Below are 22,263 nucleotides of genomic sequence, written 5' to 3'. Positions count from 1 at the left end.
AGATGGCGACCCGCCGCGCTCAGCCCGGGTGGGGGCGGGGTCCGGGCGGCCGGCCTCACTGGGCGAGGCGCTGACGGAAGGGGCGTCTCTCGAGGGAACTTTTCGACCTTCCTGGGAGGGGAGGGGCGTGGCCCCGTCTAAATTCCGGCAGCGGATTGGTCTCTCGGCGGGTGGGCGGGGCGTGCGCGCTACCCCGCCCCGCCCTCTGCGAACCGGAAGTGTCTCTCGTTCTTTCCAGCTGGTTGTCATTTCACTCGGCTCGGTCCTGAGGAGAAGGACTCAGCCGCGGCTGCGGGACCCGAGCACCGGAGGCGGCGGCGGCGGCGCCCGCGGCGACAGCAGAGGAGGAAGAAGGAGAGAAGAAGAAGAGCCAGGCGGAGGCCGCCACGACCACAGCGGGCACTGCGGACCGGGGTAAAGCGACGCTGGCGGCGGCGGCGGCGACGACGACGGCGGCGGCCCAGCAACCGTGAGGAGAAACAAAAGCCTTCTAAATTATAGTTTAAAAAAACAAAAAACCTTGGGGGAAAAAGAGCGAGAGCGCGCCACGGGGGGAAGGCCCTGCTCTCTTAACGCCGCTAGCGGGGTTTTCCTTGCTTCCCTCCCTGCGGAGAATCGAACTGAGAGAACCGAACAAACCGCCCCGGGGTCCCATGAGGGAGCCACACCGCGGAGCCGCCGCGAGGGGAAGAGGCCGAGCCCGCAGGACCGTCCAGGTCGCCCCCGCGGTCCCCGCGCCCCCGGGCCGCCGGCTGGCCCTCGTGCGGTCTCGCTAGTCCCTGCCGATCGCGACCCCCGCGGAGGGAGGACCGGGTGTTGCCAGCCCCTTTCATGGGGGAGAGGAAGCCGGGGGGGAGCCCAGGAACAGCGACCGCAGCGAGACCCGCACCCACAGCCTCCGGGACAGCCCCCGAGGCCCAAGCTGCACCCCGCGGAGGAGCAGGCACGGGACCGGGAACGGCAGACACCTCCCTGCGGTCACCTTCCCAGTAGTCGATGCTGACCTCCTCGCCCGCAACCAGGAATTCGCCGCCGCCCCAGATACCCTAATATAATCTATCTATATATAAATATATAATATATAATGTTCTTAAATTATTCCCGATTTTTTTAACCAAGCTGCCAAGAAAAGAACGTATTCTCTCCCCCTCCCCCCCCCTTTTAGCCCTATTCTAATTTTTATGTGAGTGAATCTAATCTGCTGAGGAAGACCATATGTGATTGTTAAATTATATATATACACACATAGACATATATATATTTTTTACTCCGCGCAATGCTTATTCTTCTACATCCATAGATGCTTGAGAAGCTGTGTTTTTGTCATTCATGTAACACATTTTCCTTTGGAAAAAAAGAAAGCGCCTATTTTACTAACCAAAGACTTGGTTTTTACCCTCTTCGTTTTTATTCCCTCCTAGAAAGAAGCCCATTTTGGATGAGATTTGGGTGGTTTTTTTTTTTAGTGTGTTTTTCTTTTCAGAGACCAGAATTCCAAATCAGAGCTATTTAGGGTGATACGCTGCAATCTTTGAGCTAGCTATTAATAAGACATTTCAAACAAACAAATATTTTGGGTAGAGGATACAAAGGCGTGAAACATCAGGTTGTCGTGTTTTTTTAGTTTTTTAATTTTTTGTTTTTTTATTATTGTAAGATTCTGCTCCTAAAAATAATAAATGGGGGATTACGGGTTTGGAGTGCTAGTGCAAAGCAATACTGGGAATAAATCTGCTTTTCCAGTCCGATTCCACCCGCATCTGCAGCCTCCACACCATCACCAAAATGCCACCCCCAGCCCTGCTGCTTTTATAAATAATAACACAGCTGCCAATGGCAGCAGTGCCGGCTCAGCCTGGCTCTTCCCTGCTCCGGCTGCCCACAACATCCAGGATGAGATCTTGGGGTCAGAAAAAGCCAAAAGTCAGCAACAGGAGCAGCAAGACCCCCTGGAAAAGCAGCAGCTCTCCCCCAGCCCCGGACAGGAAGCTGGAATACTGCCTGAAACGGAGAAGGCGAAATCGGAAGAAAATCAAGGGGACACTTCTTCAGAAAATGGCAATGGGAAGGAGAAGATCAGAATCGAGTCACCCGTGTTGACAGGGTTTGATTATCAAGAAGCTGCAGGGCTCGGTGCTTCCACCCAGCCCCTGACGTCCAGCGCCTCCTCCCTGACTGGCTTCAGTAACTGGTCAGCGGCCATCGCGCCCTCCTCCTCTACAATCATCAACGAAGATGCCAGTTTCTTTCACCAGGGAGGGGTCCCCGCTGCTTCGGCTAATAACGGTGCTCTGTTGTTTCAGAATTTCCCCCATCATGTCAGCCCTGGCTTCGGAGGCAGCTTCTCCCCGCAGATCGGGCCTCTGTCCCAGCACCACCCTCATCATCCTCACTTCCAGCATCATCACAGCCAGCATCAGCAGCAAAGGAGGTCGCCTGCCAGTCCCCACCCCCCACCTTTCACACATAGAAATGCTGCTTTTAACCAGCTGCCTCACTTGGCGAATAATCTTAACAAGCCCCCCTCTCCATGGAGCAGCTACCAGAGCCCCTCTCCTACACCCTCTTCTTCCTGGAGCCCGGGAGGTGGTGGATATGGTGGCTGGGGAGGTTCCCAAGGCCGCGATCACCGCAGAGGGCTGAACGGAGGAATAACGCCCCTGAACTCCATCTCGCCTTTGAAGAAAAATTTTGCAAGCAATCATATTCAGCTCCAGAAGTACGCTCGCCCCAGCTCTGCCTTTGCTCCTAAGTCCTGGATGGAAGACAGCTTGAACAGGGCTGACAACATTTTTCCTTTTCCGGTAAGATTGTGTTCCACTAACAGATAAAGATGAATAAGGAAATGGCCTGGTGTAGTATCCAAGTAAGACAGTTTGAATTGTCCATGTTCCTATTGGAGCTCTTAGAATATGAGTTACCAGACGTTATTTTGGTAGGAGAGGAGTGTAACTTGGAACAAAATGTTCAGCTGTTTCTTGGGTGAATGTCTCATTGTAATCTTCCCATAGGTAATTGTATGACTTGGCATAATTAATACCAGGTAGCTAGCTAGTGATGTCGTAATTATTAACTGTAATACCTTTCTAGCCTAACAAGAGAATCAGGGTTGGTTTTTCCCTACTTATTTATGTAAAGTACATAATGTAGAGATACCTTTGCTGTGGAAACTGCTGAGCATTTTCTACCCATATGCAGTAACTGTATAACCAAAAAAATTCCTTTTTCTCCACTGTAAGGTACCAAGTCACTGAAAACCAACCCTTAAATTGTAGTTTTCTCACGCTTACATTTTATACCTGCAACCTCTCTGAACCATGCGGTGTGAACAGTCTGAACTCATTAGTTTCCTTTGAAACCTCCGCAGTTTCTGGCCTGCCTTGTATCAGCAAGGACTGCTAGAGAAATGATCTAAGTGTCTTCTTCATGCTGATTTATTTGTGAATACTATGAAACTGTAGATCTAGAGTGACTCTTTTATGATGCCTTTCACCCATTTGTTTATTTTCCAATGTTAACACTAGGGGTGTAGTTAATTAAACCATGCCTAAAAATAGATCCCGGCCAGGATCACTTGTCTTTCTGCCACCAGTGTATCCTTATTCTGCAAGACTCACATTGTTTGATGTTTCTGAATTAATGAGCAGCCGGTCTAGCTGATAGATATGAGATAAGGGGAATTTCATAGTTAATTGAACATCAGATGCCCCACTGAATTTGTATATTTTGGGGGTATGATCATTTATGTGTTCAGGAAATTTATATGAGATAATAAACTAACATTTAATCAGTCCTCACAACAACCCCACAAGGTAAGTTCAATTATTATCCCATTTTACAGATGAAAAAATTGAGCATCAGAAAGTTATAACCTTCTTAAGAGCACACAGCTTATAAGAGTACAAACTCTAGGTTAAAAAAAAAGGATTAAAAATATACCTGTATACATACATGCTTATACATACACATGTGCTGTAGGTAGAGGATTATTTTAGATCTCTTTCTGCAAGGGCTAAAACAGATTACGTGAAGAATTATGTTTTAATTGATAGTTTACTTAGTGGTGGGGGATGTTTGCTAAGAAAACACTGTGTCATTCCAAGGAATGAAATATGCCCTCTCTAAGGATTCAGGTGTAATGGTTAGAATGTATCTTAAAATATTTGGTTAAATTTAGTTTTAGATTCTTTAAAAATAATTTTTTGCCTAAGGATCAAAAAGCTCTGTTGGCTTCTGTTTTTAGAAAGGGATTTTACTCAAACGGAAGGGAGCAATTGTTGTGTTCAGTGGTCAGGTAAAAGGCCGTTAAGACATTGACAATCTCATGAAGTCTAGTTTTAAAAAGTTACTTTTGACATTCCTTTGAACATAAATTTAAGGGAAATTTAATGCAAAGGTAACTGCTATGAGTTACTCATGTATTATTGCTAATTTAAAAAATCTAAGGTGGCATTTTATACATTTTAACTGGACTAAGATTGGCTCAGAATTGAATATTGAATATACTATTCTTTTTTATTTTGCTACTATACACTAATGGAATGGCTCATGGTTTATTGTCCATTCTCAGTTTACTAACTTTGATAAAGGTTTGCTTTGGGAAAAGTAAAAATTTCAGAAAATGAATAAACTACATGTGTGCACATGAATAATATTTTTATGGAGCTAATGGAATGTGTTTAACAAGTGAAATCTTTTCCATCAGATGGTTTCTATTAAGTTGGTTTCTGAAATAATAAAGTAGGCTAGGATTGTTACTAAAATCTATTGTGAGAAACTAACTCATCCCTTGGAATTGTTGTCTATTATGCTAAGGGTGGGAAAAAGGAGCCAATATACCTGGCTCAAACGTGATAGGATTAGAAAGTAAACTGCTCATTTCTCCTCACCATCCCCACAGTTTTTTAGAGAGACTGAGGAGTGTGTAAGAGAGCAGGAGAGCAAGTGCGCATGCACACACACACACACACACACACACACACACGCATGAGTATGCAGGCTCTGGCATTGGGGTGATTTGAAAGTCACAATAAAAATAAGTGATTTGAAAACAAATCTTTATAACAAGAAATTCCTAATTGGGTTTGGAAAATATCATAACAAGTTAGTAAACTGACTGCTGTGGTGCTTACTGGAATGAATGTAGTTCCGTGTGTTTGTTTTAACAAGAATTCTTGTGAATTAGTTATTTGGCACAAAAAATAGTTTCGAATTGATATGAATTAGATAAATTTGATATGAAAAACCTTGAAGGGACATTTGACTGGGAGCCAGGAGACCTATGTTGTGGTCTTAGCCCCATCAGTCGGTATCGTAGCATTGGGGGGACTCAGTTTCTTTATAAAATGTGTGTGTGGGGGGGTGACTTTCTAAGTTCCTTTTGATCCTTAAGCAAAGCAAGATACTGTGGAATTTACTACCACAATCCACTCTTTAAAAAACAAAAACAAACAAAAAAAAACACCACTACTCTCTTATTTAAATTTATTTCTTTGAGCACTATTAATTTTAGGAAAGACATTTTATAGATATTAGTAATTCAGTTTTGATTGCTATTCCTTAGATGTAAGAGAGATCTTTACATTTACCACAGACATTACAGGATAGAGCTACTTTATAACATTGGTATCCAATCAAAGACTAGCATGGTATTGTTTTTTAAAAGGAAATAACTTACCTGAAATGTAACTAATACTAAACAATGTTTATTTAATTTAAAATTCATCAGAATGGTTTTTATGTTTGTTTAATGCAGGTTTGAGTACCATATAGTGAATTAAAAATAATGGTAACATTTTTAATGAGGTGGTTTTTTTTTTTTTTTGGCCAATCTTAACCTTCTCTTTTATCTATGTTTATGGAGCAGGAGCACAGGTTCCAAATATGTGAATAATCTTCCAGATAACTGATATTCCAAAGCATTGTATTTTGGGATATTTCATATTAAAATTTGTTTCTAAGTTACTTTTGCTTAACTTAAAGTTTTCATTGTGTGAATTCAGATAACATTCTCAAGTCCAGTTTTCAGATACAACTAAATTTAACATATATTTAATAATAGCTAAGATGTCTATGATATTCTAAATGTTTTACACATATTAACTCATCTAATTCATTCAACAATCATGCAAAGTAAAAGTTATCATTATTATTATTATTATTATTATTATTATTATTACTATTCACACAAAATTTGGCTCTTACCTATTATACTACAGTGCCTCTTCACAAAACCTGATACAGGTGGGAGGGATGGGGTATGGGAAGGAAATGCCTCCCAGAAGCACATAAGATGAGAGGAATCTTTTTACAGAGAATAATTGATACATGCTGCTCTGAAGCTGATTATAGATAACATTTTGAAAGTAGAAAATAATAGAATATATTTATCAACTTTAAAATGTTAAACTTAGTATTCTAATCAAATCTTTTTTTGTTTTTATTACATACTATAGGCCCGATGCACGAAATTTGTGCAAGAGTAGGCCTTCCTTCCCCCGGCTGCTGGCACCAGCTTCCCTCTGGCACCTGAGACTCAGGCTTTCCTCACAGCCCCTGCTTTGTCTGGAAGGTCGCCTGGAAGGACATTTGATCTAATTAGCATATTACTCTTTTATTATTATAGATTATTATAGATTACATACCAGGCACTGAAATATAGGTGCTTTTGCATATGTTGTCTCACTTCCTATATGAGGTTTCTCAGCCCATGAGGTCTGGTTTTATTGTCCCAATTTCAAAATGAAGAAACGGGATCCATATTCATGTGACTATAGACATGATTTGACCTTCACATTAATGGGGGGTGGGGGGGTGGGGGGAGGAATCCACCCCGTCCTACAAGCACATCCTGGAATTCTGATGTCCAAACCAAATAGTATGTTGGGGCACCACCAACAATTATATTTGACTATAGGATTTCTTTGGAAGGGTGCCTAGATCATCTGCCCTACACAAAAGTAAAGGGGAATTGTGTAGTATCTATTCTCATACTCTCTTATCTTCAGCTCAGTTATGTTCCCACCTCCATTAGCTGAGAACCAGGAAGTAGGCAGAAAAAATAGGGGGACAAAATCTGTCACAAAGATTGATTGATAGGGAGACATTTTAGGACTTAGAGATTATTTGCTCTTACTACAGACACAGTCACCATGGATTTGTTTTCTTAACCAGGCAAATAATTCATGTCACTTTAATAGTTCTCCTTGGGTTGTCAATTTATGGATCCTTAAAATTATAAATGCCATCTTACATTTTAAAACAGAAAGTATACTGTGTTGCTTCAGTTCTAAAAGTCATGGTGAGTTATTAAATTATCTAAAGTGCAACCTCATTACATTTTTTGTTTTTAATATAGTTTTAAGAGGGGTCTTTGACTTTGTATTTATTTATACAAGAAGAGAGGAAACTAATATTTTCACTGTAAATTCCAGCAAAATTGAGATACTAGAAAAACTTTGGGAAAAGTCTACCAGATCTAATTTTAGTCTTTTTGTAGAAAGCTTTTTAACTAGGTGTAATTGCATTTCTGATGGAATAGAATTTGAGTTGGGTAGAGTTTTTGATTATGTTTTGTTGTCTTCAGAGAAGCCATGGAATATGATCAACACATTGTTCCAGCATCTTTCAGGAAAAAACTGTTTATTGCAAGCATACTGATTGTGTTTTTTGCTAATTGCAACGAGAAAGATGCTACTTACTTGGTTTGTGAATTTATGCTTTTGAAAATAATCCTTATGAGAAAGAAATGAAAGGCAGTCTTAACATTCACATATGTCTACTTTGAATTTTAAAGTCTTAATGTATTTTTCTTAAGACTGTTCTCTATGTTGCTAGAAGGAAAATAAGCTTGAAGATCCACCATCACATTTTTTCAGCACACTATTATTGTACCTTAGTTTTTTGCCCCGTCACAGATAACATAACGTGTTAACGTGTTTCTCTTTAAGGCAGTGAGCCCATAACTTTAGCATTTATCTTAATTTTTCCTGATAAAACTCATTTTATATGTAATGGTTCAAAGAAAATTGTTCTTGCAGAAATTAAGGTATATTTTACCATGATAAGTTTATAGCAATATGTAATTTGTTTACTTCAAATTTAGTGTTGATTCTCTCATCACATTTTATATTATTCAAACAGAAGGAGTTCCACTTTCAGGTTTTCAGAAAATTCTTAGTAGATAGAAAGATAAAGGTATTGATTCTATTTTTAATCCGTTCCTAAAGGTGAAACTTGAATAATTACTGAGAAAGGCTATTTTGTGAGTCCAGAAATGTAGCAGAGTGAAGCATAGGCTCTGGGTCCAGCCGTAAGTTTGACTCTATCTAAACTCTAATTATCTACGTGACCTTGAGCAAATTGCTCAAATTCAGGAAGACGGTCGTCTCCAGGCAATACCTGACAGCGAAGGCTTACTGTGAGGTCCCTTGAATTTTTTTTTTTTTTAAATTTAAAGCATAGATCTCTAATATTGAATTAAATTATGAAGTTAAAATAATTACAAATGTAGCTTGGGCATCTGTGAATGGTTCAAACAATCCTTGGTATTGCTTATTTTTTGCATAGGTTTTACTTCTCAGAGAGCTCCTTTTGGATAAACTAAATGCACCCCAGGACAGATAATACCTTTAGCAGAATTACTAAATTTCTTGAAAAGAAGTTTTATAGTTGTATATTCTCTAAACTTTCATTAGCGTCGGTAGCCTGTATCTTTCAGTATTTTGAAAGATTTTACCAAGTTTGTTATTTTAAGAAATTTGAAACATTTGCATATATTACAGAAAATGATATTTTAATGAAGAGTTTGTGATTTCTTTTTTTTGCTAAGAGATAGGAAAAGGTACCATAGATTTGAATTGGGTATATTTTAGCTTTTATCCTGGAATTGAGTTTTGGTTTTCATATTTTTATTAATTTATTTATAAAGCACCTGCTATGTTGTGGTCTAAACATAGGACTAGATATCTCATAAAAATTATTTTGATTTGGTTTATTTAATGTATTTTTTTATCTGTGCTAATCTTTGAGTAATATTGAACAAACATTTTTTCTCTCATTATAAACAAACTAGAGGCCCAGTGTGCAAGAGTAGGCCTTCGGAGCTGTGGCTGCCTTGGCCCTCGCAGCCCGGGCTTCGTCCAGAAGGTTGTCCGCTGTTCGGCCATTTGGTCGATTTGCATATTACACTTTTATTATTATAGATAAGCAACTAGCCCAGATAATTTCCTTTTATTTTAATCCATGAGCTGTTTAAAGTAAACTAACATTCAACTTTAGGTATACCAAAAACAATGTATAAATGGCATTTCTAAATATTTTATTAATGGTCCCATTTATAAATATGTGCTTGTACAAGCTTCCTTGTACACAGGTGTGCTTATTTAAGTTTGGTGGCAAAGTGGTACCACAGAAGGCAGACTTGAACCTATGGGTAGCAGAATGCAGGTCCCATTACCTGTCAAAGAAACACTCCATCAGCCACTTACAGGTGCTCGCTCATGTTTACAAAGTTTAAAGTCTTCAGCTGAACAGTGCTTTTCATATTGTAGAGTAATTAGATTGGGAAATTTCCGTTTGCTGAATATTTACCGACATATCCCAGCCATAATCCCTCAGCATTATATATTTGAGAGCCATATTTATGTTTAAATATTACATAACATACTTTTAATAATAGTTCTTCCAGTTGTTTTTGAGGATTGCATCAAATGCTGGTCAGTGAAGTAGCTGCTATCTGTAAGAACCTTAGAAAAACAAAACAAAACCCAATATGAGAATGATGCTACTCAGAAAAGTCTAATTATAGTATGGAACTCAGATCTTGGTTCCAAATATGGCTCAGCCACTAACTAGCTGTGTGATTGAGGGCGAGCCGCTCAACCGTCCTGGTCTTTCATTTTCTCATTTCTATTGTCTGGTCTTCTTGAGGATAAAATGAAATATGTCTTGTGTTTAGCTTCCAGAAGATTCTGTTGTTATAAGAAAGCAAATAATCAGAAATATTAAATCAAAATCTTGCAAATAGCACATTTTCTTAAAATGTGAAAAACACTGTATAATGGGCGTGGGGCAAAGTGAGCTTAATTTTAAGGAAAAATTTTATAAACAACTATAATTTTTTAAAATAAAGTCACTGTAGTTAAATAGTAATGGGAAACAGCCTAGATGATGCCTTCTTTCTGAAAAATTTAGTGACCAACTGTTTTTTTTCCCTCTGAGTAAAGTTTCCCCCCAGGCCTTTTAAATTTACTGTGGAAAACTTTAAGCCTGTTCAATAGTAGATAAAATAGAGCAAGCCCCTGTGCGCATGTCACCTGGCTTCACCAACCGTCAGCTCCTGGACAGTCCTCTTCCCTCTGTCTTCCTAACCTTTTCCCTCCCTTTCATGTGATTTTGACGAAGTTCCCAGGTATTGTATCATTTCATTTATAAATCGTTTTGTCTGTGCTTCTAAAAGATAAGGAGCTTTTCCCCCCTTAAAAACAAAAATGTTTTTCTTTAGTTATTTTTAAAAGAAAGGAACTAAAGCAAGGCCCATATTTCTGTCGCATCTGCTCAGCCTGTTTCACCACTCAACCTGGTGCTAATCTCTAAGGAAACCACCTTCAGGGCAGAGAAGGATGCTGGTGGTCACATGGCATCACCAGAAAAGAGATCCAGCAGACACACCAAAGCACCAGCCGGCGACCAACAATTTGGGAGGAGCTTGGCCAGTTTTCCTCTCTCAGCCTTCCCTGAGGTTCAGGCTTCTGTGGTCTTGTGCAAGGGTCCCTGGAAGGAGATTGAATAGGACAATCCTGAGAGCTTTTTGGTTGACTCTGTTTTTGTGCTTTAAGAGGAATTTAGAGGTTTGGAGGTCTTTTGCGGGCCTTTGGACTGCATCAAACCTTTTCATCTCTTGCTCTCTTTTAATCCACAAATGTTTGATGGTTCCAGAGGTCCCTGGAAGGGATTGCATGACCAGGCAAGCGTGCTCCTTCTCTATATGAAGTGTGAAGTCTGGTGACCTCTCACTTTGTGCCTGAGTTGAAAAGTACCTTCTGCTTCGGAGACGCAGGAGAACTAAGGATGGCGGGGTGGGAGCTATGAGGACCCAGAGAGGCTGACATTGGGCACAGGCTGCTTTGTGACAATTTCTGTCAAGGCTCATAAAAGAGAAGAGATGACATGGGTTACAAGCCTGTAGGACAGAAGCCTTGCCTATGAATAGAGAGTGTGCCTGTGGGTGACTATTCTCTCTGTGACTGTTGACCCTGATCAGGCCAGGCAGACGTGGAGCAGAGGAGCTCTGGCAGCCAGTAGGCAGCGCAATCGAGGAGCGGCCAGAAGGGCGCTCGTTACTTCATTTCTTAGGGAGGAATCTTAGTAGTATTTACCTACTTCCTTTAATGACCTCTTGCCCTGAATAACTTATTAGGAAGGATAAGTCATATACTGGTATTTTTGGGTTTATAGATTTGGGCTCACTTTGCTGATCTTTATGAAAATGCTCACTTTGCTGATCTCTATGAAAATGGGCTATAGGAAATATCACAGAACAGCTGAGTTATTCAGTTGCAAACAATACTGCATTGACAATGCTCAATTCAGGCTCTTTTGCCATTGCACCAGAGAGCAGGGGCAGAGGGAATAGTTACTGAAAGGGCCTACTGACTGCTGGGCACTGTGCACAGGTGGTCGCAGGCCTGATCTCATTTCTCCTCACTTTCATAAGGAAGGTGTGCTCCTCACTTTGGTGATGGAATCAAGGTTCGGAGACACTGCAGTGTCAAGATCACTTGTCTAGTAAGTGGTGATTTAACGCAGGTCTTGGAATGGATTTTAATTACTTCTCTCTGCCAGGCAAGGTGAGAACAAATAGTCAGTAGGAAGAAGGGACTATTGATCCAGGAACTGAGTAATCAAGTCAAGAACGCCGGTCTGTTTTTTAAATACAGTTAAATGGTGACAAGAAATGTTTACCTCTGTAAGGATTTCTATTGCTCAGCATTAGTGTGGTTTCTTTAGTGAAGGCTTTCTGGAGAGATCTGATTTGTCAGTTCACATGGGAGCGAATGGAGCTATTGTCCAATCAGAGTAATACACCGAGGACATTTGTTCCTTTGCTCTGTAGGGCTCTTTGCCTTCATTATAAAATGGTCATAATGAGAAAGTAGTAACTAAGGAAGGAACCTGCTTAGAAATATGGGATGCTACTAAATGTGCAGGCAAGACTTCACTGCTCACTGTGTGACTTTGAGGACAATTAGTTAACTTCTCATAGCTTCACTTGCCTAAAATGGGGATGATAATAGTACCCACCTCATATGATGGTTGTGAGGAACTGATTTATGTAAGTGATACATAACTCACGTAAGATGCGCAACACTGAGCCAGGAGGAACAAGTTAGCCACTTTTATATTGGTACAGACGATGATGGATTTACTGTATGCTACACATATGCTACCATCTGATTATGGGGATGAGTAGAGCTCGCAGTCCAGTGGGGAGATGGCCATAAGAGAGCTTGTCAATATCATGCAGGATGTCAGCCTGCTAAGGGAGACACGGGGGAAAAGGAGACTTGTGCCTGCACAAGAATGTGGGTTATCTGGAGGTGGAATCTTGAAAGTTGACCATGTAGTCAACTTTTATTTCTTTATTCTTAATTGATTTTAGAGAGAGGAAGGGAGAGTAGAGAGAGAGAGAGAAAGAAACATCCATGTGAGAAAGAAGCATCCATTAGTTGCCTCCCACACACGCCCTGACCCTGGATTGAACCCACAATCTAGGTATGTGCCCTGACGGAATCAAGCCTGCCACCTTTTGGTGTACAAAATGATGCCCCAACCAACTGAGCCACCCAGCCAGACCCATACAGTCAATGTCTGTGGGCTTAAATATTTAATCCAAGAAGAATATTTACATTCTGGAAAATCTTGGATTAAAACTCTTATAGTTACCGTTGATTAATTATAGGCTCTACTGGCATCTCAAACTTCCTATTTATTTAGGCACCTTTTTGACACACTGGCGTAGACTTTCAAAACAAAATATTTTCCTTTCCCTTCCTCACCAGGGAAAATTTAAGCCAGAAAGAGAAACTTCCACAGGCCGGTACAGATACACAGCAGTCTGAGAGAAGTGTCCATCACAGTGATGTGTTTATAGGAATAGAATGAGTCAAGGGAGTAGCTGAATTTTGTCTTGCTTTTTTTGTTTTTTAAATATATGTGTTTTTTATTGATTTTAGAGAGGAAGGGGGAGGGAGGGAGAGAAAGAAACATCAGTAATAAAAGAATCATTGATCGGCTGCCTCCTGCACTGGGGATCGAGCCCACAACTCTGGCATGTGCCCTTGACCAGAATCAAACCTGGGACTCTTCAGTCTGCAAGTTGACGCTCTATCCACTGAGCCAAACTGGCTAGGGCTGTCTTGCTTCTTAATGATGTGGCTACATGCAGTTATTGTATTTTATGTTTTAGACCCAGTCTAGTATGTTGAAACATATTAACTCAAGTATAGAAGAGAGAAGAGTCAGTAATAGAATGGTCATGGCATGGCGGTTGATTTGTTGAAATTGAACTTGATTGTAATTTTTTTTCAAGTTATGACCATAGAGAGTGAAACAAAGGGCTTTGTTTTGTGATTTGAGAGCAAAGCACTTCTCTTCATAAGGAAACCTTAAAGTGGTTCATGTGGAGTATTTAAGCTCGATTGTGTCATGACTGGTCACCCGGATGTAAGCTACGAATCACACCTCCAAGTACCTAATGAGGTTACCTGTTCAATGGAATTGCTTACCTCAGTGGTCCTCAAAGTGTGGTGGTCCTTAGCTTCACTTGAAGACTTGTTAGAAATGTGAATTCTTGGACCCTACCCAGAGCTACTGAAAGATAAACTTTGGGGGTAGACCCAGTCATCCATGTTTTGACAAGACCTCCAGATGATTATGATGTTCTCTTAAGTATGAGAAGCACTGGCTTAGATTATCCATCTGAACATTAACAACAACAACAAAACCCCAAACCACGAATGATGATTTTGGTTTGTGGCCTTAATTGAATCTAGTTCTTTCTGATAGTAGTAGACCACGTGGTTTCTGTGCTGCTTGTGGCTACTTCTGGAATGCTGTGAAAAGCCATATCTTGTCATCAGTTACATGCTGATGTAGGTCTTCCTATTTTGCCATGACAAGACTATTCAGGTGTGCATAATAAAGGGATGGGTCCTGCCTGCTCTTTGAAATACTAATTTGTTTTTTTCAGAAGGTTATTTTTTTTTTAAATCAAATTTTATTTTCATAATGACTTGTATAATTTTTCCTTTAGGAATTATCCTGTGAAGTAGAGATAGCAGAAACTGAAACCAATCAGTTACTGACATGCAGTTCCATATATTAAATATAACAATTAAGATTACAAAATAAAATGCGATCTAAGCATTGTAACCAAGTTTGCTTTGCTGAGCCTTAAATAATTGATGCTCTTTTATTTTCATTCATGATTATTAAGCTACATGTTCTATCATCATAAGGCCTAGTTCCTCCCTCAGATTCTGCCTCTACTTTTACCTGATATTGATAAAGTTATTAGTCACTTTAAGCTTCAGTTTCTTCATCTGTGAAATGGGACAATAACTGAATATGCCTAATTATATAGGATGTTTGTGAGTAATAAATAAGACTAGACATGTAAAGCATTAGAGCTAGATAAATGCTAGCTGCTGATATTATTATTATTACTATTACTACCACTTCTACTCCCGTGGTTAGCAGTGGATAACTTAGAGATACACTTGTGATGGGTCACTACTTTGTGCACCACATCTGTCTGTCATCTCAACAGGGGAAGATAAGGCTTCTCATCCTCTTCTTATGTTTTTAGTATTGCTGATATCATTCTAGATTACTCCTGTACATTTTGTTATTTCTTTAAGTTAATGAGTAATATTTGAGTGCCTACTGTTTGTCAAACACTAGCCCCCTGGACCCTTACTGAAGAGTGTCTCATTTATTCAAATGCATGCCTTAATTAGTGTGGTCCTTTGACTGCCATGACCATTACCTCATCCAAGGAAGTACTGTCTACTTTGGAGTGAAACTTGGACTTGACTCCTGATTAAACTGCTGAACTATGCAATATCCTATCTGTGCAGTAGACTGTGGCTTTTCCTTAGTCTTAGTCTTTATCATTAAAATGTGAATAATAGAACATAAGTTATAAGGAAGTTTGAGGATTAATTAAGACAGTATTAATAAGGTGCCTAGAATAAGGTAGGTACTGAGTAGATGCTCAATAAAGGGTAGTTCCGCTTTTCTCCCTTTTCTCCCTGTAGGCTGCCTAGAGAAACTGGCAATGGTGAAGCAAATATAGTTGCTGGTGTTCTTTTGTTTCATAATAGATTCTTTGACCTTTTTTTGAAATCAGGCCATCCCCCTCAATGAATTGTTTTACATAGATTTTTTTTTTAAAGCTTGTTACTTAGCATTAAACTGTCATGGACCCCCAGCTTCCTGTGGGCAGATGTGATAAACTTTGATTAGTAATTCTCATTCACATTTTTTGGTTCATGCCATAAAATAATTTAAACTGTGAGTCTTGGAAAAACACAAACTAAGGCCATCAGAAAGCTAGAATACAAGTATATTTTGGAGCTAGAAAGGAGATATTTGAGATCTCATCAAATTCTTTCCTTTCTCAGATCAGGGAAGAGATCTAGAGATGAAAGTGCCCAAGTTCACGTGACTTGCCAGTGGTGGCGTTGGGCTTCCTAGTGTCTGAGCTCATGCCATCGATTTCTGCTGATGTTCATGTTTTGGTCATCAGCTCACGATCAGTGAAGAAGAGTTGTCACTTAACAAAGCTTCTATTTTATAGTCGTTTACCTTCTGGGAAGTAGATCCTAGAAAATATATCAGTGGTTATGATATTTGGCCCAACTCACAATCATAAAAGGTAAAATCAAAGAATGAACTGTAGAAATCAAAGCACTTATGATTTGGCCTTTTGGTTGTTGGTAGGAAAACCATCTTGGTGGTGTTCTGATTCCTTAAGTTTATTACTGTCTGCTCCTCCACCTGCTGCCTAATGGCAGGGACACTTACATTGTAGTTTTTTGTTTTGTTTTGTTTTAATTGGAGGCTAAAAAATAGACAGAAAAGATCAGTTAGAGCAGTGGTTCCCAATCTTGTTTTGGCCATGCCCCACCTAAGCTTCTCTAAAATCCTGCTGCCCCGTCCCCCCCATGACATATAATTCTTATTCAAAAAGTGAATTCCTATTCATGTGGAGGAAGCCTAAAAGGTCATTAACTTGATCTAAACAAGCTTCCAAAGAACATGGTATCCATGAAAGAGAAAGATAAAAAAGCGAAAGGACAGTTGAAGTACTGAGGAAGAAATCACTAAGAAATTGTTAAAAAAAATAATATGAAATGATATGAAAAAATAGCAGAGTTTCAAAATATGTAGCAGAACTGAAATGCATAAATATGTCACAATATATATTTATATACTGTATATGAGGCCCCTAGAACCATAAGAAATGCAAAATATTCACTGTTAATAACTCATTCTCGAATTGCCCCCCCTTAAAATCAAATTGCCCGTGCCCCACATTGGGAACCACTGAGTAAAAATTAAGAATGATAAACATTACACCCTCTCTGAGAACAGAAAGATTGACAAAATATGTGGCTTTTGAACTCCTTGAATTACCAAAGCATAAGAAGTAAAGCGTTAGACAAGTGTAAAGTAGTTTACAATCATTGTAATTGGTCCTAAGGTTGGGTTGTGAGGGCTGGGGAGTACGTACTAGGCTGGGGATGGCAGGGGTAAGGCACTTGTGCCTTTGGGTTTTGTCCCTTGCCCTTGTCTGCATCAGCAAACTGCTGAAGCTGTTTCCTTCTGAATTCATGGAGCCTAAAAATCCTCAATACATTGTGTCTGAAGATCTTTGAGTTAAAAAATAATGTAAGAAACAATATCACTGAAGAGAAGGGTATGGAATCCTGCTTGTCAAATTCCTTTTTCTTTACGCTGGCTGCGATCTGTGTGTGTGTACTTATGCCTAAGATGCGATGGAACTGTGTATCACTGCCTCCTTTCAAAGTTTAATTTGAAAATGTTTCCATCTCCAACTTTTCACTTATCAAGCTAAGCATTAATTTTAGTTATCGCTAGTACTTGTCGTCCAGAAGAATGTCAGAGCAGTTGGGTTGTTGTGTATTTTAAGATTCCTCTCCCACTCCTGAAATGCATTGTGTTAAGCCAGGATTTAGACCGCAGTGTTCTCCACGCCTTTTCTTCCCTTTAATTTTAATGGCAGCAAAATCAAGACTACTTTGTCTCTTAGTGGTCTTGCAGACATTTGATGACTATTTTTAAATCGTGGCTTGTAAGAAAATAGAGCTATTCTGAATAGCATGTGTAGATGCCAGTCCAGTCAGTAACTGCTGGAACCAGTTTGGAAGGCTTTGCCATGGTATTGCGATCTTAAGAGCAGAGAAAGATTACAAATTTTATTTTTACATTCATTGAATGTTCTTTACTACTTTTTATTGTTTCTTCTTTATTAGCAAAAAGTAATGCTTCTATTGAAATTATTATTAGACATCAAATCACTCTTTGCTGAGCCCAGGGTACTTAACTTTTGTGTTTTTGATGTTTTGTAAGTGTTCATATTAAATGTAGCAATAATGTACATTGCACAGAGAGGGAATAAAATTGCCACTTTTTGATCTGTGTCCCATCCTGTGCAGCTTATTGTTCCCTTTTATAATTAAATGCTTTTTTAAAAAGTGGTTTGTGGCTGTTTGTGTTACAGGATCGCCCCAGGACATTCGACATGCACTCCCTGGAGAGTTCACTCATTGACATAATGAGAGCTGAAAATGATTCGATTAAAGGTACTTTTAAAAATTTAACTATTTGATTTTAATAGTTTAAAATTTATACTATCTACATAATCTGATCAACACTATGGCAAATATTTTGGATTCAAATTTTGTATCTGGTCAGGTCCATCAATTTTATGTATGTTGGACTTTTTGTTAAATATTTGATAGCCACTGACTGTAGGCCCATCATGAAATTAATTAAGAGAACTGCCAGAGTACTAATTGCTTAGGGTAGGCAGTTAGCTGAAAAGACGTGAACCGTACACCTCATTGTTTTATATCTCAGGCAAAAACTGCTCATTGCCTTAAACCTACGTGTCTGACCCCATGACAGTGATGAGACACTAGAAAGAGTGCAAATGTTGGTAGATTTTTTTAGCCTAGTTTCACATTTTTAAAAATGGCCAAGAGTTTCAAAGTTAAAATGATGTTTTGTTGTTCTTGAAATATTTCCTGTGTATTATGTTAAAAAAAATAGTGCTATTTCTACTTGTCTCAATTCTATTTCTCAATTCTATTTCTGACTATCTGTATTATCCTGAATAAGACATGTAAGTTTGAGTAAACCTCAATTTCATCTTAATAGCAAGGCATTTCGAATCACCCTAATAACAAGGGCTTTATAATGGGGAGCTTTAAAAATAACATACAAATGCCTGGATCCCATCCCAGTTGATGCTCACGTGTAGCCAGGGTTGAGAATAACTGAATAGATGTTTTCTAAGGGCACTTCCAGCTCTGATTTTGTGAAAACTACCCGACAAAATAATTTTTTTCTGCACAAATATACTTTACTTGAAAGTACTTGTCATCCCACTTAAGTTGTTTGTGTGTTTGTTTGTTCGTTCGTTCGTTCATTCATTCATTCAGTGTTAATGAGCCTGCTTTGTGCCAGACACAGGTTGCACTGACTGAGGTCAGAAGTGGCAAGGCAGCCTGTTGAATAAACAAACGTCCTTTAGCTACTTTTTCTGGACAAGGCAGCCAGGTGACCAACCTGGCCCAGTTTTTCTTTATTTTTTTTAAATTCGGTTTATCATATTACTGATGCAGTAAAACAAAATACTTTTCAACAATTGAATAATGGTAAATTTTTAATGAGGAAAGCTTTTTGAAGTCTGGAGAAATGAAAAATAATATATATTTTAAAATGCATCCATCCGATTAGTTAACTTTGGAATAAGATAATTTTGAATGTTTTCACTGATGTCCTTGTGGAATCTTGATGGGTAACTAACCAGATGCTACTGTTACTGAGGAAAGATGATATCTCATTCAGAGTTGGCCACTTCTTAGCACTTTGACTTTGAATAGTCCTTCAGCCTCTTTGACCTTTCTTCTCATTTTCTCATCAGAAAAATGCAGAGTCTGAGGTCCTTTCTAGACCAGGAAAAACTGCCTTCCTAAAAAGTAGCAGATGGAGAAACCTGAAGGAGGCCTGCGGGTGGCACCGGTGTCAGTGGCCTGGTTTTGTTCTCTGGTTAAGACACAACCCATAAGCCACAGCGGAGAAGGGTCATGGGATCGCACTGTTCCATGTTTTGCAACTTGCTGCAAATCTATAATTATTTCAGAATTAAAAATTAAGTCCAGAAAAAGTAGCTAAAGGACGTTTGTTTATTCTTAATGTATTTGATTCCTTCAGCAACTATTTTTTGGGGGAAGAGCCTCTTAGATACTAGATACTAGGGATAATAAATAATTAGACTTCATTTTTATGATAAGTGCCTATTTGTTTATTACAGAAAGCACAGTTTACAAACAGCACCACAGATAACTAGTTTATTTTGATGCTCAAAGAAGCAAGCTTCTAACTAGTATTTAGGTTAGATAAAAGAGTTTGGGGGACATCTGTAATACTGTCAGCAATAAATAAATAAAGAGTTTGCGCACATTCTAATAGTATTAGTGGCTATCAGATATAGGCAGGACATCTCTCTCAGGTTATTTTTCTCTCTTCTTATTGAATTTTTGTGTAAAGTTCTGTCTTTATATTTCCTTTTTAATATCTTCTTACTAATTTTTACCTAAATTAAGTTTCTTTCAGCCAATTCTGTAGGGAGAATCAAAAGTTAAGTCTGATGACAGAAAAAATGAAATTTGATTGGCCTAGTCTAGCAGCATTAAGATTTTGGAAAACTGATCTGTGAGAGGAAGTGTGGCAGAATGGAGTCGTGTAGATCTAGATCGGGATGGCCATTCTGCCACCACATGTGATGCTGTATCTGTAAAATTCAGCATGCTGCCTCATTCATCGCAGACACTCAATAAACAGTATATGTTATTACTAACCATCCATAAAGTCTGTTATCATGCTTATCAAATGAGAAAGCCAGTTTCGATTTAAGCTAAAGTGCCCAGGTGACTTAAGTAAACTTTAAATGAACTTTGTGTATTGTTTCCTTCAAAGAGCAATAAAGAATTCAGAGATGAGTTCATGGTCCTAAACTGCCAGATTATAATTGACATTTATATCTTTTTTAACCAAGATGATGAACTTTATGTCACTGTAGTCTATCACTACCAAATCGAATTTTGCTCAGGGAAATAAGTTATTTCTCATCAAGCTCTCTTTATTAATTTAGATACCTGTTGGGGAAACTATGCATACTTTTCCTTGTAGTTCTGCTTGTTTTGTGAGACTTTGTTAAAGGTGAAAATAAAAGTTGAATATTTTTAAAAATAACACATTGATCTTTTAAAATAGAATATAAAATCTGACTATCCATTTTGAAAATAGCCTCTCCATGTGCTCTGCTTCCTTAGCAACAGAGAAAACAGAAAATGGGCATTAATTCTATGAGACTAGTAGAGAATGAAATGCCTCTCAGAAAAAATTCACTTAAAAGAATTAATTTGAGAACTAAAAATGGAACTCCCATTTGACCCAGTGATCCCACTTCTAGGAATATATCCCAAGAAACTAGAAACACCAATCAGAAAAGATATATGCACCCCTATGTTCATAGCAGCACAATTTACCATAGCTAAGATTTGGAAACAGCCTAAGTGCCCATCAGCAAATGAGTGGATTAAAAAACTGTGGTACATTTACACAATGGAATACTACACTGCTATAGAAAGGAAGGAACTCCCATTTGCAACAGCATGGATGGACCTGGAGAGCATTATGCTAAGCGAAATAAGTCAGTTGGAGAAAGATAAATATCACATGATCTCACTTATTTGTGGAATATAATGAACAACATAAACTGATGAACAAAAACAGATCCAGAGATAGAGAAGCATCGATCAGACTGTCAAACCTCAGAAGGAAGGCAGGGGAGGTGGGGGTAAGGGGGAGAGATCAACCAAAGGACTTGTTATGCATGCATATAAGCACAAACAATGTACATAGACAGCAGGGGGGTAAGGGCATGGGGGGGGGCGTGAATGGGAAGAAAAGGACACATGTAATGCCTTAGTCAATAAAGAAAAATTTTTAAAAAGATGAAAAAAAATTAATTTGAGAATTGTAAAAAGACTCCATATGGAGATAAATTTTATAGTTGGGTTTATTTTATCTTAAAAATAATTTATAAAATATATTACAGTTGACATTTATTTTTATCTTTCATTTGTGGTTCCTCATAGAAGTGCAATTTGCATGTATATGTTTAAATAATACAGCTTATATTTGGTACAAGAACTACAAGTAGAATGAATTGGTATGGCTATCTTAAATTAAGAATAAACACATATGTGCCTTTTCTTTTTGGGGAAAAAATCTTAAATGTAGTGGGGTTTTAAATTTTTATTTTTGTCATCAACAGATGGCAAAATGTTTAATATACCTAGGAACCTTCAAATACCGTTTTTGAGTTTCTTTATGAATGCCTTACTGATTGCAACTGGTTGTTGAAAACCTTTTATCTTTTTTCTTTTTTAACATTTTAACAGATGTGCAAAAGGAGTACCTAGCCTTCATTTCATAGTTCATACTAGTTTTTTTAAATTCATACTAGTTTTTACAGTTTATTTAAAAATAGCTTTTCTAAGAATGTTAGGGCTCCTATCGTTTTCTCCATGCCCAGAGGTTCGGCTCTTTGGGAGGAAAAGGGTCCTCCCTCTACCTTATCTCCATGTCCTCGCTGTGATCAGCGGGCACGCCTGGATGTTATTTTTTATCTCACAATTATGGGTTGCCTCCTCCATAACCAAAGCCAGTGGCCGTCTGCAGGAGCTCCTCCCCAGCGGCGATTTCATTTTCTTTCCTGCACACCAGTCTCAGAAGCGAAGAGCCCGAGCTGCAGACCGAGGCTGGGTGTCCATCTCCCAGCTGGCAGCTTGTGCGCTGCTCCAATGTTATTAGGCTTATCAAGTCCTCTCTCTGTCTGGACAGAAGAATCTTTCACTGTGGTTGATGTTCAGGTGGTTATTT

General features: G+C 38.9%; 1 protein-coding gene across 5 annotated transcripts in view; it reads left to right on the top strand.

Moving 5' to 3' along the window:
- The first annotated feature begins 250 nt into the window (after positions 1-250).
- The window catches only part of CPEB4 (cytoplasmic polyadenylation element binding protein 4), a 54,529-nt gene continuing 32,516 nt past the window's right edge, over positions 251-22,263 (top strand). For 4 of the 5 annotated variants that reach the window (XM_036313255.1, XM_036313254.1, XM_036313253.1 and 1 more), the window contains exons 1-2: positions 255-2,804; positions 17,810-17,891. In XM_036313255.1, coding sequence (XP_036169148.1) covers positions 1,680-2,804; positions 17,810-17,891 — 1,207 coding nt within the window. In that variant the 5' untranslated portion in view covers positions 255-1,679. Of the gene's footprint in view, positions 2,805-17,809; positions 17,892-22,263 lie in introns of all 5 variants that reach the window. The other variant, XM_036313257.1, reaches the window with a different exon arrangement.

Source organism: Myotis myotis, unplaced genomic scaffold, assembly GCF_014108235.1.
Source record: "Myotis myotis isolate mMyoMyo1 unplaced genomic scaffold, mMyoMyo1.p scaffold_m19_p_6, whole genome shotgun sequence".
Lineage (NCBI taxonomy): Eukaryota > Metazoa > Chordata > Mammalia > Chiroptera > Vespertilionidae > Myotis > Myotis myotis.
Note: the sequence above shows the minus strand (reverse complement) of the source record. Positions and strands in the feature narration are given on the sequence as shown.